Source organism: Vigna unguiculata, chromosome 11, assembly GCF_037176805.1.
Source record: "Vigna unguiculata cultivar grain cowpea cultivar isolate G323 ecotype 2 chromosome 11, ASM3717680v1, whole genome shotgun sequence".
In the NCBI taxonomy this organism is placed as follows: Eukaryota; Viridiplantae; Streptophyta; class Magnoliopsida; order Fabales; family Fabaceae; genus Vigna; species Vigna unguiculata.
Genome location: NC_140802.1, coordinates 33,934,519 through 33,950,097, shown reverse-complemented (window position 1 = coordinate 33,950,097; position 15,579 = coordinate 33,934,519). Strand labels below are relative to the sequence as shown.

At 31.1% G+C, this 15,579-nt stretch overlaps 1 protein-coding gene and 1 non-coding gene across 2 annotated transcripts; both read right to left on the bottom strand.

The window, feature by feature from the left end:
- Positions 1 to 6,794: 6,794 nt before the first annotated feature.
- On the bottom strand, positions 6,795 to 6,867 carry TRNAR-CCU (transfer RNA arginine (anticodon CCU)). Its single transcript has one exon. It is a non-coding gene; the product is annotated as a tRNA-Arg (tRNA).
- A 931-nt stretch (positions 6,868 to 7,798) lies between these two features.
- LOC114169936 (rac-like GTP-binding protein RAC2) lies at positions 7,799 to 9,872 on the bottom strand. Its single transcript, XM_028055339.2, has 7 exons — positions 9,636 to 9,872; positions 9,452 to 9,539; positions 8,845 to 8,954; positions 8,682 to 8,745; positions 8,530 to 8,594; positions 8,357 to 8,422; positions 7,799 to 8,117 (listed from the first exon to the last, which is right to left on the bottom strand). Exons 1-7 carry the CDS (start codon positions 9,732 to 9,734, stop codon positions 8,016 to 8,018), a joined length of 594 nt encoding a protein of 197 aa, XP_027911140.2. The 5' UTR covers positions 9,735 to 9,872; the 3' UTR covers positions 7,799 to 8,015.
- Between the last annotated feature and the right edge of the window lie 5,707 nt (positions 9,873 to 15,579).

Sequence of the window (15,579 nt, the reverse complement as noted above, 5' to 3'; positions counted from 1 at the left end):
TAAAATCTCAATGGGTGCAGTCAAATGTGCATAAAAACGATAAAAACTACCCAAAAATGTGAAAACCGCAAAGGGCACTTCCATGGAAGCTTGGAGAGCGAAAATGGAGGTTGGAGAAAGGTAGGTGATGAAGTGTGCGGCTGGTGCATGGAAAAGAAACCCTATTCTTGTGGTCACCTCAAGTCTGCCACTCATATTTACAAAATTGCCACTCTGATACTCAAAATTACAAAAATGCCACTCCTGGTCCTCTAATGTTGACCCATTCACTCTGCTGACGTGAAAATGACATGGAAATGATGTGGCAACTCTCTTCAACTGAATATTGATGTCCAAGCTCCAAAATTGCTTCACCCAAATGCCTAAAAATAATTATCTTAAATTACCCTTTTGGTCCCTTTATTTGTCATTAAATTTCATTTTGGTCTTCACGTTTTTCGTTATCTATATTTGGTCCTCATTTTCTTAAAAATGACTCAATTTGGTCCTCACCGTTAACTTTGACCAGACGGTGTTAAAATTAATTCCACGTGTCAATTTTTGGTTTTTTTGAATTTTTTGAATTTTTTTTTGAATTTTTTTTGAATTTTTTTTTGAATTTTTTTTTGAATTTTTTGAATTTTTTTTTTATTTTTGACACGTGTCATTTCACCGTTGTGCCACGTGTCAAAGTGACTCGATTTGGTCCCTATATTTGTTTTTAGTTTCAATTTAGTCCATTTTTGTAAAAATGAAGCAATATTGTCCCTCCTTAGATTTAGACTCAATTTAATCTTTGTATACAACTTATGATGATATTCTTAATCAAATTGACATTTTTATTAAATATTTATAGAAATATTTTTAAATAATTTTTTTTAGTTTTATTATTAAACATAGTTAAACCCCAAACTTAATTTCAAAAATTAACAATTTTGTCATCATATATAAAGGCATCAAGTGTATCATATTATACAAACTTGGTGAAGATTAAAAATCAAATAATTTGTCACACATAAATTTAGGAACTAAATTTCAAGTTCAAAACAAAATCAAAGTCTAATGTTTTGTGGAGAATTTAAAGTTAATTTAAAATATTTATAGAAATATTTAATAAAAACGTTAATTTTAGTAAGAATATCACCATAAAATTTATTAAAAACTAAATTTAGTGTCAATTTGAGGAAGGACAATATTGCTTCATTGTTACAAAAATTGAGACTAAATTGAAACTAAAAACAAATATAGGGACCAAATTGAGTCACTTTGACACATGGCACGACTGTGAAGTGACACGTGTCAAAAATAATTTTTTTTAAGAAAATAAAATTATAAAATTAAAATTAAAAATTAAAAATTAAAAATTAAAAACCAGAAATTGACACGTGACGTTAACTTTAACACCGTCTGGTCAAAATTAACGGTGAGGACCAAATTGAGACAACAAAAAACGTGAGGACCAAAATAAAATTTCATGACAAATAGAGGGCCCAAAAGGGTAATTTAACCAAATAATGAAAACCAAAAATTAGGCCAAATAATGTGAAATTAGTCCAAATTCGGAACAGTGGCCCAATAAAGCCCAACAGATGAAAAATACTCTAAAGATGAACAATTAAGCACTGAACAACTGTCTAATGGGTACACAAAGGCTAGTGGAATGGAAGAAAATAATGACTCATCAATAAACATAATCTAAAACCCATGCTAGCCCTCTCTTCGTCTCTAGGCATCACCAGCATTACCTGGAATATCATCTGCGCCCGTGTGACAAGTCACACAATCATCGCCAAACACAAACAAAAAATGTGAGCTCATAAACAAATAACACATAATTTGATAAAATAAAGAATCACCCAAAATACTTTATTTTAGTTAATTCTTGGCCAAGAACCTTTATGCCCCAAGCTTTTCCAACCTACAAGTGACAAAAATAATTGACCATATACCCAGGATATAATATGCTTCCACGAACCTGCTTGCTCGTGGTCCTGTCTCTACGAACCTCCCCGCTCGTAGTTCAACTCTATGGACCTCCCCGCCCGTTGTTCAACTCTATGGACCTCCCCGCCTGTAATCCAACACACGTGATCTAACAATTATGAACTTCCCCACTCATAGTAGCCGTCAAGTGTGAGCACGAAACATACGAACCTCTCTGCTCGTATCCTCACATGAGAGCATCATAATATGAACCTTCCCGCTCATATTATCACGTGTCCACCACCAGCCATGAACCTACTTGCTCATGACACAATCAAGCATCTCCTGGTCTAAGTCCCACATCACGAACATCCAAAACACAATTTAAAAGAACACATTGCCCTCTACACTATCGCCTAACACTGTCTAAGCACCGCCAGACGACAATCCTACACAAACCGCTTGGCAGAAACCTTTCGCCGCTTGGCGCCAAGCTGCATGCAGGCCTATTGTCTCAAAGACTATCACCTGTCAGTTCACTCCTCACTACCAGGCGCCACGCGATCTAGGGACTTCCCTTGTAGTCCTATCGCTTGGCAGCCTCCCTCATGCTGCTAAGCGCTATACCAATAGCGACACTTTACTGATGTAGCACCCAAAACAGATTATAACTTAATCCAATTCATCTAATTATAATCGCCCATATTCACAATTGATTCCCTAACTCCATGCTTAGTGTCCCACCACACCTACTTCAAACTTACATACCTAGAACCATAATTTTGTCCACTTACTGTTTAAGATTATTGGTTGCAAGTTGTTTAGATTAATTATGATAATTTTAACTGGTTCAAACTAAGTTCGGAAACTAGTTTGAATTGTGGTCCAAAGAGCTTGCCATACCTGTACTGGTGCTAAAACCAAGTATCTAGAGGGGATGTTGGGCAAGGAAAGGCTCGAGCAATAATGTAGGGTTTTAATCTGCTAAGAGTTGAGAGATCACCTTGGTTTTAGATTTCCTAGGTTCTAGATAGTAGGGATGCATCTAAATCTACCTAAAAAGAGTGCTTCCAGGGCAATAATTTTGAAGAATTTTTAGACAAAGAAAGGTAAATTATAATCTGAAGAGAAAGGGAAGACAAAAGCACTCAACCTTGTCCTCTAGATTTAATTCTCGAAATCTCTAATTAAAAATTGAATTCTAAATGAGTAATGATTGTGATCTAATAATTGATAAACATTTGCAAGTCCCTCTAGAGACGACTTTCTACTACAAGACAACAATACACTTGTTGTAAAAGGATTAACAATAAATCACCATCAACTCATCAGATGGATACTAGTAGTTGATCACCTATCTAAGCTCGCCAATTCCGAAATCATAAAAAAGGAAGGGGACATTATGGAAAGCTTCCTTGATGAGAAGTTATTGTCTATAAGAGAGAGGCATTGGTGAGCTTATCTAGCAAATTTTAAAGTAGTTGTGTGATTCCAAAAGAGTATAATTGGCACAAAAGAAATAAGTTATTCAAAGATTCCAAGCAATATGTTTGCAATGATCCTTATCTTTTCAAGATAGGTGCAGATGGATTTGTAAGGAGATGCTTATTTGGTGACGAAATCAAAGATTTGATATGACATTGTCATAACTCACCATATAAAGGACATTATAATTAGGAGGGAAAGAACAACAACTAAGGAGCTTCAATATGGACTTTGTTGGCCAACCATTTTCAAAGATGCACTTGAACATTACAAAAGTTGTGACAAATGCTAGAGGATCGGAGGAACTACAAGAAAGCATGAGTTGCCCCTACAATACATGCTATAAGTAGAAATCTACAATACATGCTAGCAGTAGAAATCTTTGATTGTTGGGGAATAGACGTCGTTGGTTTAAGTTTATATCCAATAAAAATTTCTAATGCTTGGTAGATGCCAAGAATGGATCTACGACTTTAGTTGATTTAAAGAGTTTTGCTCATTAATGTAAGGAGTCATTCAACCAGGGGTGAGGGATCACCCAGGGTCTGATAACTTTAGGTTTTAAAACTTCAAGAATGGATTTAGAATTATATTGAAGAGTACTTCGAGGAACACAAAAGTAAAAAACATAATTTATAGAGAATCAAGAATAGTATAGTTGAGTGAAAGAAATTAAGTTCAATCCCAACATCTTAATCAACATCTTTTATCTTTGTTAATTTGTCAAATTGTTTGTATAATTGTCATACATTTATCATTGTTTCATTACAAACTTGAATGGATAGTAAATTATTGTTTTATGAATTTGGATTCCTATAGATACAACCTTATTATGCTACAATCAAACGTGTGCACCTGCTAAATAATTTAGATTCCTCAAGGAAATGTCAACGATGAGCAACAATGAAAAAGACATGAATTATGATGGTCTTATTGATTTTTCAGTGTAACTCCTCTACAACTCGTTATAATGATATGAGAATATGAAGAATGAGTTTGAAAGATTCAAATGGAGAAAGTTTAAAAATTAAAAATGAGATTAGATTTTTAAATATAAAAGTAAAAGTAAAAGTAAAAAAATGTACATATTAAAATAAATATAAAAAATTAAATATCAGGTATAAAATTAAAAATAGAATGGTGAATGCCAAAAAATTGTATTCTCTTCTCTTTATATATATTATATATATTGTTATAAATTATCCATTCTGTATTAATTATAATTATCGTAGTTTTGGTTCTCTTTTATTTAATTTTGTAGTTTTTGTTCTTTTCTTTTTAATTATTCATAATTTGGATCCTACTTTTTACGCAATGCTAATCCTTTTATCATCATAACTTTATTTTGTTTTTAGTTTTAAAAATATATAGATGCACAGTCTATTGAATTATGTTTTGTACCAAGTCTGTATAACTGTTATCCTATTAAATTTTGTCAAAAAAATAAATATCATACAGTTTATCTCGTTTTCATTATATATATATATATATATATATATATATAATTGAAAATAGAATGATTATTAAAACTATGGATTTTTTTTTACAATATTACATAAAAAATCAAAATTACCAAATATTAAAATTATGAATGATTAAATAACCGAAACGCGCCAGGTAGGGTCGAACCTACGACTTTCTGCTTATGAAACAGACGCTCTATCCACTGAGCTACAGGCGCAACGTTATTCTGTCTTAAATTATTCTTTGTGCCACGACCATATAACTCTTATCCTAATTTTGTCAAAAAAAGAAAAATATCATACTTTTTTTTCTCCATTTCATTACGTCATATATATATATATATATATATAATAGAGCTAATATATAAGTGAATTGAAAATATAATGGATTATTAGAATATAATATTAATGTATTTATATTTGATTACTTGAATTTAGAAATACATTTTATATGTATATTGATTAGACGAGTCTATCAACACATTAGACAAATATAGAAAAAAAAAACATTATATGAGTCTAATAATATATACATTAGATGAATTTGTACATTCATTGATTAAATGAGTATAACAAAAACCATTAGACAAAGCTAATAATACACACAAAAGAAGTTTGTCCATACATTAATTGGACGAGTATAACAAAAAAAAAATTAGATGAGGTATTCCATACATTGATTAGACGAATCTAAGCATATACTGATTAGATTAGTGTAACAAAAAATATTAAATGAGTTTGTTGATGCAGTGATTATACAAGTTTAACAATATATATTAGATGAGTATGTTCATACAATCCTTAAACAAGTATATAAAAAAAATATTATATGAATCATTCCTCATATTGATTACACAGGTTTAGGAATACCCATTAGATGATTCTATCCATACACTAATTAAACAAGACTTGCAACAAACACTAGATGAGTTTGTTCATACACGGATAAGACAAGTTTGTCAATATGCACAAATGTGTCTATGCATACATAAATTATATGAGTATATTAATACACATTAGACAAGTTTGTCCATTCACTAGTTAAACAAGTCTTTCAATACAATTAAATGAGTTTGCACATACATTGATTGGACGACTATGTCCATACACTAATTAAATGACTTTAACAACAAACACTATATGAGTATGTATATACATTGATTAGACAAATCTAGTATTATACAATAGACAAGTTTGTATATACACAAGTTAGACAGTTTAGTAATACACATTAGATGAGTTTGTCCACTCACTGATTATATGAGTCTTGAATACACATTACATGAGTCTGCATATACACTAATTAGAGGCTCTAGTAATACTCATTATATGAGTGTGTTCGTATGTTGATTAAACAAGTCTAACAATACATATTAGGCGAGTCTGTCGATGTATTTATTAGACGAGTCTAAAAATATACATCAGACAAATATTTTCATACACTGATTAGAAGAATATAGCAAAAAATATATATGAGATTGTTCATACAATAACTAGACGAGCATAACAAAAAACATTAGAGAAGTCATTTCATACGTTGATTAGATGAGTATAACAAAAATTATTAGACAAGTATGTGAATACATTAATTAGATGAGTATAGCAAAAAATATTAGACAAGTTTATATTATACGAGTCATTTATATATTTATTGGACAATTCTAGCAATATATATTAGACAAGTCTTTTCACACACAAATTAGATGAGTTTATTAATACATATTAGACAAGTATGTTGATATACTGATTAGACGAATCCATCAATGAGTTTGTTAATGCACTTTATCCATATAGTAGTCTAAAACTAGTGTAATATAATAGAGCTACATATATAGTGAACTGAAAATAGAATGGATTATTAAAACTATGGATTTTTTTGTAAAATTATATAAAAAATCAAAATTACAAGATATTAAAAGTTATGAATCATTAAAATAACCAAAACGCGCCAGGTAGGGGTCGAACCTACGACTTTCTGCTTAGGAAACAGACGCTCTATCCACTGAGCTACAGGCGCTACGTTATTTGCTCTTTTATTTAAGCCTATTTAAAATAAATTAATATGTTTTCTTAAAACTCTTCACATTTCTCCTCCTTCTGGTATTTGTGAGGCACATATTGTAGAATTGATTTTTGGTTTAAAATGAATTGTGGGTACAAGTAATTTTATGTTGGATAAAATACTTTATACTAAATTATTATTTTTACAATGATCTAAGTCATTTTCTTATTTTAATTTGTGCAATTCATAAACTAACTTTTAGATTATACAATTCAAAAAATTTTCTTTTCAAAAAAATAGTTTTCGGATTGTACAGTTTGACGATCATTTGACTTCCAAATTACACAATGCGAAAGATATTTTTTGCTACTGAATTATGTAATTTGAAAAAAAGATATTTTTTTAAGACAAAAATGACTTTCTGATCGTACAATTCAAAAGTAATTTTTACTTCTGCATTTTACGGTCTAAAAGTTAAAAATGACTTCTGAATTAAAAAAAAAGATAAAATGGGAAAGAAATTACGGAATGTAGGAAGAAAACTACGGAGGTACAGGAGGAAAGCGTCTTTCCTTTATTCAAGTGGGATAAACCTGTTCTGTTCAAACCCAACCCATCATCATTTCGTATTAAATAATTACACAAACCCTTTGTATCATTTTATATTCACTTTTACATTTCATAGAGAAATCAAAGCAATGATAACAGAACAATTCTATGGCATTATTGAATCCGAATTAAAATTCCAGCATGAGTTGTTTTGTTCAGTGGTTTTGCTGCTGTATTTAATCACTCATAAGTTCCAATCACTGGCCACTAGATTTGGTTATCATTTATGGCATTAAGAGCTTATCATTGAAATGTAGGTGGAATTATGCTCTATGATTCATAATAGTATTATTAGAACTTCCTAACACAACTTAATAGGGAGGTTTGGAACTAAAAGTTTAGCATCAAAATGCTGACTAATTATAATTTTCGTATCATAGTCTTGAGTTGAATATACTTTTACAGGTACACATACTGTAGAACAATATAGTATAGAGTTTGCAGTGCTATTTATCAAATCAAACAAAAGGGGAAAATGGAAGAAGGATCTGAATGTTACAGGGTGAGAATTTAACTTGAACACTATCACTGCAACTGCAATTCAACAACTTGACTCAGAGGAAAACACAAGGCGTGTTCTTCTTCTTTCCCCTTTTCTTGGACTTTGGTGGCTGCAAAACAACCTTTATTGCAGCATCGAACACAGACTTTACATTCTGAAATGTTGCAGCAAAATCATAAATTAGGCCATGACTTCATGTTGTTATACACAAACATGTAAAGTCTAATGCTCTTACAAATTCATGCTTCTAACTTTAAATATGTAATTGTTATTCTCAAAAGGTAATCTTGAGGTAATTTGCACACATTTTTCTATGATAATTTCTTTAGCAGGCAAAACAATAGAAGTCAATGTAAGTTTGGCTACATGCAACTTAACAAAAAGAAATTAAACCTGCTGAGTCTTGGAGCTGCATTCTATGTACACAGCAGCACCAATTGCCTTCTTCAGTTCTTCTCCCTGCACAATATTTTATGGTATTTAGGTGTATTCCAAAATGGAACCAAAAACTTCTATATATCATCAATGGTTCCAACAAGAAAATATGTGAGTTTGAAATGATTTGCCTGGGCAGTAGTTATAGCTGTGGCACCAGGGTGATCAATCAAATACTGTTTGTCTTCCCTCAAATCTGTGATCAAGCAATGTGAAATGACAATGCAGTTAAAGTACTTGCTTATGTGAGGCAAAGTCATTTAAGAAAAGTTTAAGAGGATACCAAGTTTGGTTCCCACAAGTACTATTGGCACAGTTGGAGCATAGTGTCTCAGTTCAGGAATCCACTGTATAAAATTGGCCTAATGTCAGTTTCTGTGGGCTGAAATTTCTACCAAACAACACACTCTTTGTGCCTTGTAAAAGAGATCGGTGATTAGAAGAACCTTTTTAGATATATTCTCATAGCTGGCTTTGCTGATGAGGGAAAAGGCCAGCAGGAACACATCTGCTCCTCTGTAACTCAATGGCCTAAGCCTGTTGTAATCTTCCTGTCCTGAATTCATGAACCAAAAACACACCAGCAAAGTATTATTTAGTATGATTTCCCAAATAAACAATTTAGTTGCAGAAAATCTTAAGAAGTAAATTTTAAGTCTAACTCAATTCTATAAAACCAGTTTGTAAAATGGAGTTTACAGCGATCTTCCTGTCATGAATCCATGAACCAAAAACACACCAAGACAGTACCACTTATTCATATTCTACATGAAGAATAACTGAGGAGTATGATTTCCCAAATAAACATTTTAGTTGCAAAGAGTATCTACAAGTGAACTTTAAACTTAGCTGAATCTTATAAAATCAACTTATAAAATAAGATTTACACGTATTATATACTTATATATTGGAAACTCGTTTTATTTTTAATCGATACAAGATCTTTCAAAGAAAGTCTAATAGTTTTCACTCATAATCATCTTGGTAAATGGCTGAAGGTGCCATATATCATAGCAACCACAAATTTTATGAAACATCACATGTAATACTTACCAGCAGTGTCCCACAATCCCAGGTTAACTGTGCTGCCATCAACCACAACATTTGCACTAAAATTGTCGAAAACTGTAGGAACATAATCCTTGTTTATTTTTGCAACAAGAGGAACAAGTTAATGTGATAGTTGTGAAAGCTAAAACACAAAAAAAAGTTGGAAGTTAAAAATTATGAGTCATACAGTGGGGAATGTGTTGCTGGTGTAAGAGATGAGCATGCAGGTCTTTCCAACAGCACCATCACCAACTGTGACACACTTAATGAACCTGGCTGTGCTCATGTTTGAGCAATGCTTGATCTACCACTTCCTCATCCCTGCAAGCTCTTGTTTGTTTGTTTGTTTGAGTTTGAAATTTGAATAGTAAGGGAGGGGGAAGTAGCATAGCATTTAATAAGAGAAGGGTCTTGGCACCAACTTTAGTGTGTCCTTTTTATCTTTACCATTATTGGCTTTGGGTTTCTTTTTCTTTAAGGGGAAGGCCAAAAGCATTAGATGATTGGTGCGTTTGGTGATGGAAGTGTGGTAGAGTTAAGTTAAGTGTAGCAGAAGTGAGATGAAGGTGAATAATGAATATTTAGTGAACTTTGCTGCCATAAATGATAATCAAAAGGGTCACCACTACCGTTAATTACGCAAGCCCAACATCAACAAAACCTCATGCTGCAAATATTGCTGTCACTGTGTGTGAATTGCCACCTCTAAAGTCTCCACCTTAACTCACTTTAGAATCTTTACCAAGAACCCTTAAAAAACTCACCACTTTCAATCCTCTGTTAATTATTAATTGTTCAAATTAAGTCGATAAATTTTCAAAAAATTAATTAAAATTTAGACACTGAGAAAATAAGTTTTTGTTGGGTGGTTAATGTCATTGAATTGAAGGCCTATTAACTTTGCTCTTCGTTTCAAAGACGATTGGCGAATGATAACTTTGTATATGCGTTGGTAATATATAGACATTATTATATGTTGATATTGCTATAATTTATATTACTCTACGAAAATCCTCGAATAATGATCCATTTACAAAAAATAATTAATCATTATAGTAACAAATTTAGATACCAATTTATAAAAGATATTAATAGCTAAAATAGTTTCAAAAAATTATAATTAGTTTCTAAATTTATAATTAAAATAATTTATATTATGAATTGATCTCTATATTAATTTTTAAACATATTTTTTATCATCAAAATTTATCATTATTTAAGAGTTATCTAGTAATCTTAGTGAAAATATGTGCTTTTTCTATAGTAACAAAAAATAATAAAATTATAATTATAAAAATAAATATATAAATTTTTTATAATTTTATTGTAGATAATTTTTATTTGTTTTAGAGATAATATTTTATTATATAAAATTATTTTAATTTGAAAAAAAAATCAATTTCAAAAAAAATTAAATTTAAAAGAATAATTATTTATTGAAGGATAAAATTGAATAATAAATATACACCCGTTAAATTTCTTTTATAAAATGGTAGGGAGAGATACTTTGGCCAAACTAGAATTGTTTTTTTCTCTTTGCATTTATTAAAATTAAAAAATTTTATTATTAGATATTACTAGCATAAATATAACATTACCATGTCGGTACTATATTAGCAAGTGATGATATTGTAATATCATAATATACAAAAAATAAATTTATATTTATTAAAAATGTAACGTCCCATTAAATTAACAAACATAATTAACGGAAACGTCGCACGAGATAACATAATAGCGCAGTCCTGAAGTTTTAAACCCAACTTCTTACAACATAAGGCACACCACGGTGCCACAGGAAAACCAATTATAAAATTAAAAAGGAATATATAGAGACCATAAGTCAAACTGGTACATGGGCCGTAGCCCTAAGAAAAGTCCAACAAAATAAAACATCAAGTCCAGCCCAGGTGGCCTATGTAGCGGAATCCTCTCTCCTCTGTTGACCACGAGTACCTCTCGCCTTTGCTCCCATCAATAAATTGATGATCATCGCAAGAGTTGAAGGATAACATACTAGGCATTCAAATAAGAAAGGGTAAGTTAGAGCCAAAAGATTTCATCAATACAATCACGTACATTTTCACAATCCAATATACACATATCAATCAAGCATATTATGACTTCTCAAACAATACACTAAGATTCGACTCGACTCATCCGGATACATATAACCTGGTCGGATTCAGCGGATGCTTGCACTTGTGGTGGATACCTCTGCTCACCTTCGAGCTGCTCACCCCCAAGCTATGTGTTACAAGTGTTACAATGAAACAATTCCCTCACACACAAGGTTAGCCCTTAATGAGTTTCAGGCCTCCTACTACTCTCACCACAAGAGTCAGTCCGCTCTAAGTGAGACTAACTGACTCCTTAGAGTGTCAGGATGCAATCCTTATCTTGAATCCTTACCAAGTTATATAGATGAGGCACCACCATGGACACCCACTAACAGGGGCCATGGAATTACGTCCCTATCACTGAAGCACGACCTTGAAACCCCACCTAGAGATTTCAAGGAACTACGCACTGACCATGGACCAATCATAATCAAACAAGTAAGTAATGTATTCATCATGCATATATATCCCATGTCAACCTTTATAATCAACCTCTTTTATATTCCAGGTCAAACCCATACCAACTCCTCATACTCCATCCATACCAAGCGAAGGAAAATAGGGTGACTTGCAGCGGGTCTCGCTCAAGCCAGACGTCCTCGCTTAGGCGAGCGGAGTACCCTCGCTCAAGCTACAGACTCTCGCTTAGGCGAGATTGCGACAGTGGCCCTGGGAGGCCATCTCGCCTGAGCGAGATGGTTTTTCGCTCAAAAATCAGTTCACTCGCCTGAGCGAGTACTCGCGCAATACTCCTGGGCGAGTTTCTGCAACTCTCGCCTGGGCGAGATGAGCTCGCTTGGACGAGATGAGCTCGCCTGGGCGAGAACATCAGTTCGCCATCTCCTGCTTCACGTGACAGAGACACACACCCATTCCCAACAATAACCAGTTCATTCTTATTTCAAGACAAGCATTTTCCAGGCACAAAAATCATAAAACATAAGTGAAACAACCAACATATGACAAAAAGCAAAGAACCCTAGCTTCCCTTACCTGGAATGAGCTAGTGCAAGGCCTCGACACCAACAGCGGAGCACCACAGCTCAAGGAACAAACTTAGAAGATGGAGTGGAAAAATGAGATCGAGCTTGAGTAACCTTGACCAAGATTTGGAGGTTAAACCCTAGTAGAGAGTTCACAACTGCTCTAGGAGGGAATAAGGGAACTATTTTTCTGAAAAGGAGACGAATGAGTGAGGTTAGGGCAGATTAGGGTCTTTGACTCCTTATGGGCCAGCCTTAGGCCCAATTGATTTGGACAACCCTTTTAAAATTAGGACAAAATAAAAATGGGCCTTAGAAAAACAGAATAAAATGAATTGAGAAAAGAAAAAGAAAATATCTGTTAATGAATGAAAAAAAAAACTATTACAACAGTTTTATAAAGAATATATAAAAATGACAGTTAAACTTTAAAAAAAATAATTATATTATAAAAGATAAATTAAAAATAAGTAATTATGGATTAAGAGGAAATTTTCTCATCGTATAATTATAGATAATTCAAAAGTTGTAGAAATGAAAATATTTTGTAAGAATATGCTTATAATTTTTAAAATAAGGGGAGATATTGAAGGATAAGGTCAAATAGAGGATCACAGAAAATTCAAGAATATATGTTTATACATGAAGGAAATATTTATATTTAATTTTGAAAAAAACATTATGTATACCTAAGGATGTACCTGTTAAATATTATTATAAATATATAATCAATTAATTATTGTAATATGTGCTGGCTATAATTTAATTAAGTAATGACTGGTAATTTTTATTTTACTTGATCATACTTTTAGTATCTAAATTTGGAGCCAATATACTGGATCTTTAAATTCAAAGTGAATTGGCTTCTGAATTATTTTAAAAATATGTTTAAAACAGCGAATAGGATGACAATAATTACGGGCATTCATTTAAAGTATTTGTTTCATATGTGATTTCGAAAGTATCCAATTGATTGTATAGTAGAAATTCGATTAAGTCCGCATTCATCTTAATTTGTATCTCATCTAAATTTGTATTTGAAAAAACAAAACTCTCGAATCAACAATTTTGTAATTTTATTTTCAAAAGAAAATACATAAAGTCATTTAACAAATAGTTTTTGATTCATTCACGTATAATTGTCGATTGACTATTTTGTAAGTAAGATGTGACGAAAGGTAAAGAATGCACCCTTAGATTGATTTATTTAACTAATGATAAATAAGGGCAATCTTTCAACTCACTCACATTGACATCAAGGTTTATAACACTTTCTATTCAGTTGAAGATAAATTCAACTTCATCAAGACCAATTACTTATATTTTACATTCTGTTGCATTTTGTTATATATAGAGAGAGTATATGAATAAAATAAAATAACAAGTTCCTCTAGTAACATCTTTTATATCTATCATATTATTATATCTCTCATATTTTCACAATCTTTAAAAATTTCCAACATCCATAATATAATTATATGACCTGTAATATTTCATATTGTAATATGACTCCTAAAATTCAATAAGTCTGCATCAATTTTTTAAGATCAAAATGCGGACATAAGCGAATATTTATTGTAATGTAACAAGGGATAATGATGGATTATCCAATCTTATGTTTACAAAAGTAACAATTTTACTCTTCCTTCTCACACCAACTTAGTCTCTATATCTGACTATATATTAACCTTATTTTATTTGAGATGTAACAATACTATCGAAATATGAGTAAATTCTCATGTTTTCTAGAAAAATATAAATATAAAAGTCTATAATTATGTTGTATTTGGATGAGACAATTTAAGAGTAATTCATTTATTTGAAGAATTTGAAAATTTATGAAGTAAAATGAAATTTTTGGATGGAGAAATTAAAGGAAAATTGAAATTAAGAAATTTTAAGGAGGTATTTAAAATAACTAAAATAATAGAATTTGAAATCCACACAAAAATAAAAGAAAATTGAAATTTCAAAAGTTGTAAAATTTCTCATTGGTCAGGATGAAAAAAGTCCACAAGTCCCCAAAGTCGACTCATATAAACCTTCAACTTAGGTCGAATCATCTTGACTTGGCTCGACTATGATCCGAAATTTACTTAACGTGACCTTCAGTTAAATCTGAAAGTCGAGTGTCAAAGGTCAAGCCAAGTCGACCAAAATGAAAAAAAAAATATTATATGTATTTATTCAATAATAGATATAATTATATAAATTTATATATTTGTATATTTGTATAAATATATATATATATATATATATATATATATATATATATATATATATATATATATATATATATATATACACATATATACATATACATATATATACATATATACATATACACATATACACATATACACATATACACACATATACATACATACATACATACATACATATATACATATATATATATGTATGTATGTATGTATATGTGTGTATATGTGTATATGTGTATATGTGTATATGTATATATATATATATATGTATATATATATATATATATATATATATATATATATATATATATATATATATTTATACAAATATACAAATATATATATATATATATATATATATATATATATATACCTTCCTTTATGAAAATAAAATTAGTAATTTTTTTCGAAAGAACATACATCTTCAACTTCATTTTTTGTAATTTTGTTTACATTAATTTTGTGAATATAAATCTTCAATTTGGATTGACTCAACTTTATATTTGATTTGAGCTGATACAACTTGATCATTGATCTGAACGAAATTAGTTTTAACTTTGACCTGTGACGACTTAGTCTGAGTAATGGCCTAGGATAACTCATCTCAACCTACAACCTTAACCAACTCATTTTGATCTTTAGTCTAAACTGACTTGTCTCGATCTTTGATCTAGACAAGCACGTGTCAACCTTCGACCCAAGCCAATACAACTTGACCCTTCAAACCAAGCTAACTCTACTTGATTTTTCAGCTTAGACAAACTCGACATGAGCTTCAACTTGAGGCAAACTCAATTTCAGATTCA

Bases quoted from the DNA above. Each gene is read 5' to 3' on its own strand.
- LOC114169936 (XM_028055339.2), bottom strand. From the start codon at position 9,734: ATGAGCACAGCCAGGTTCATTAAGTGTGTCACAGTTGGTGATGGTGCT. The intron at 9,540-9,635 runs GTATGACTCATA...AAAATAAACAAG, and splicing joins CCAGCAACACATTCCCCACT to GATTATGTTCCTACAGTTTT. The intron at 8,118-8,356 runs GTTTAATTTCTT...GCAACATTTCAG, and splicing joins GCAGCTCCAAGACTCAGCAG to AATGTAAAGTCTGTGTTCGA.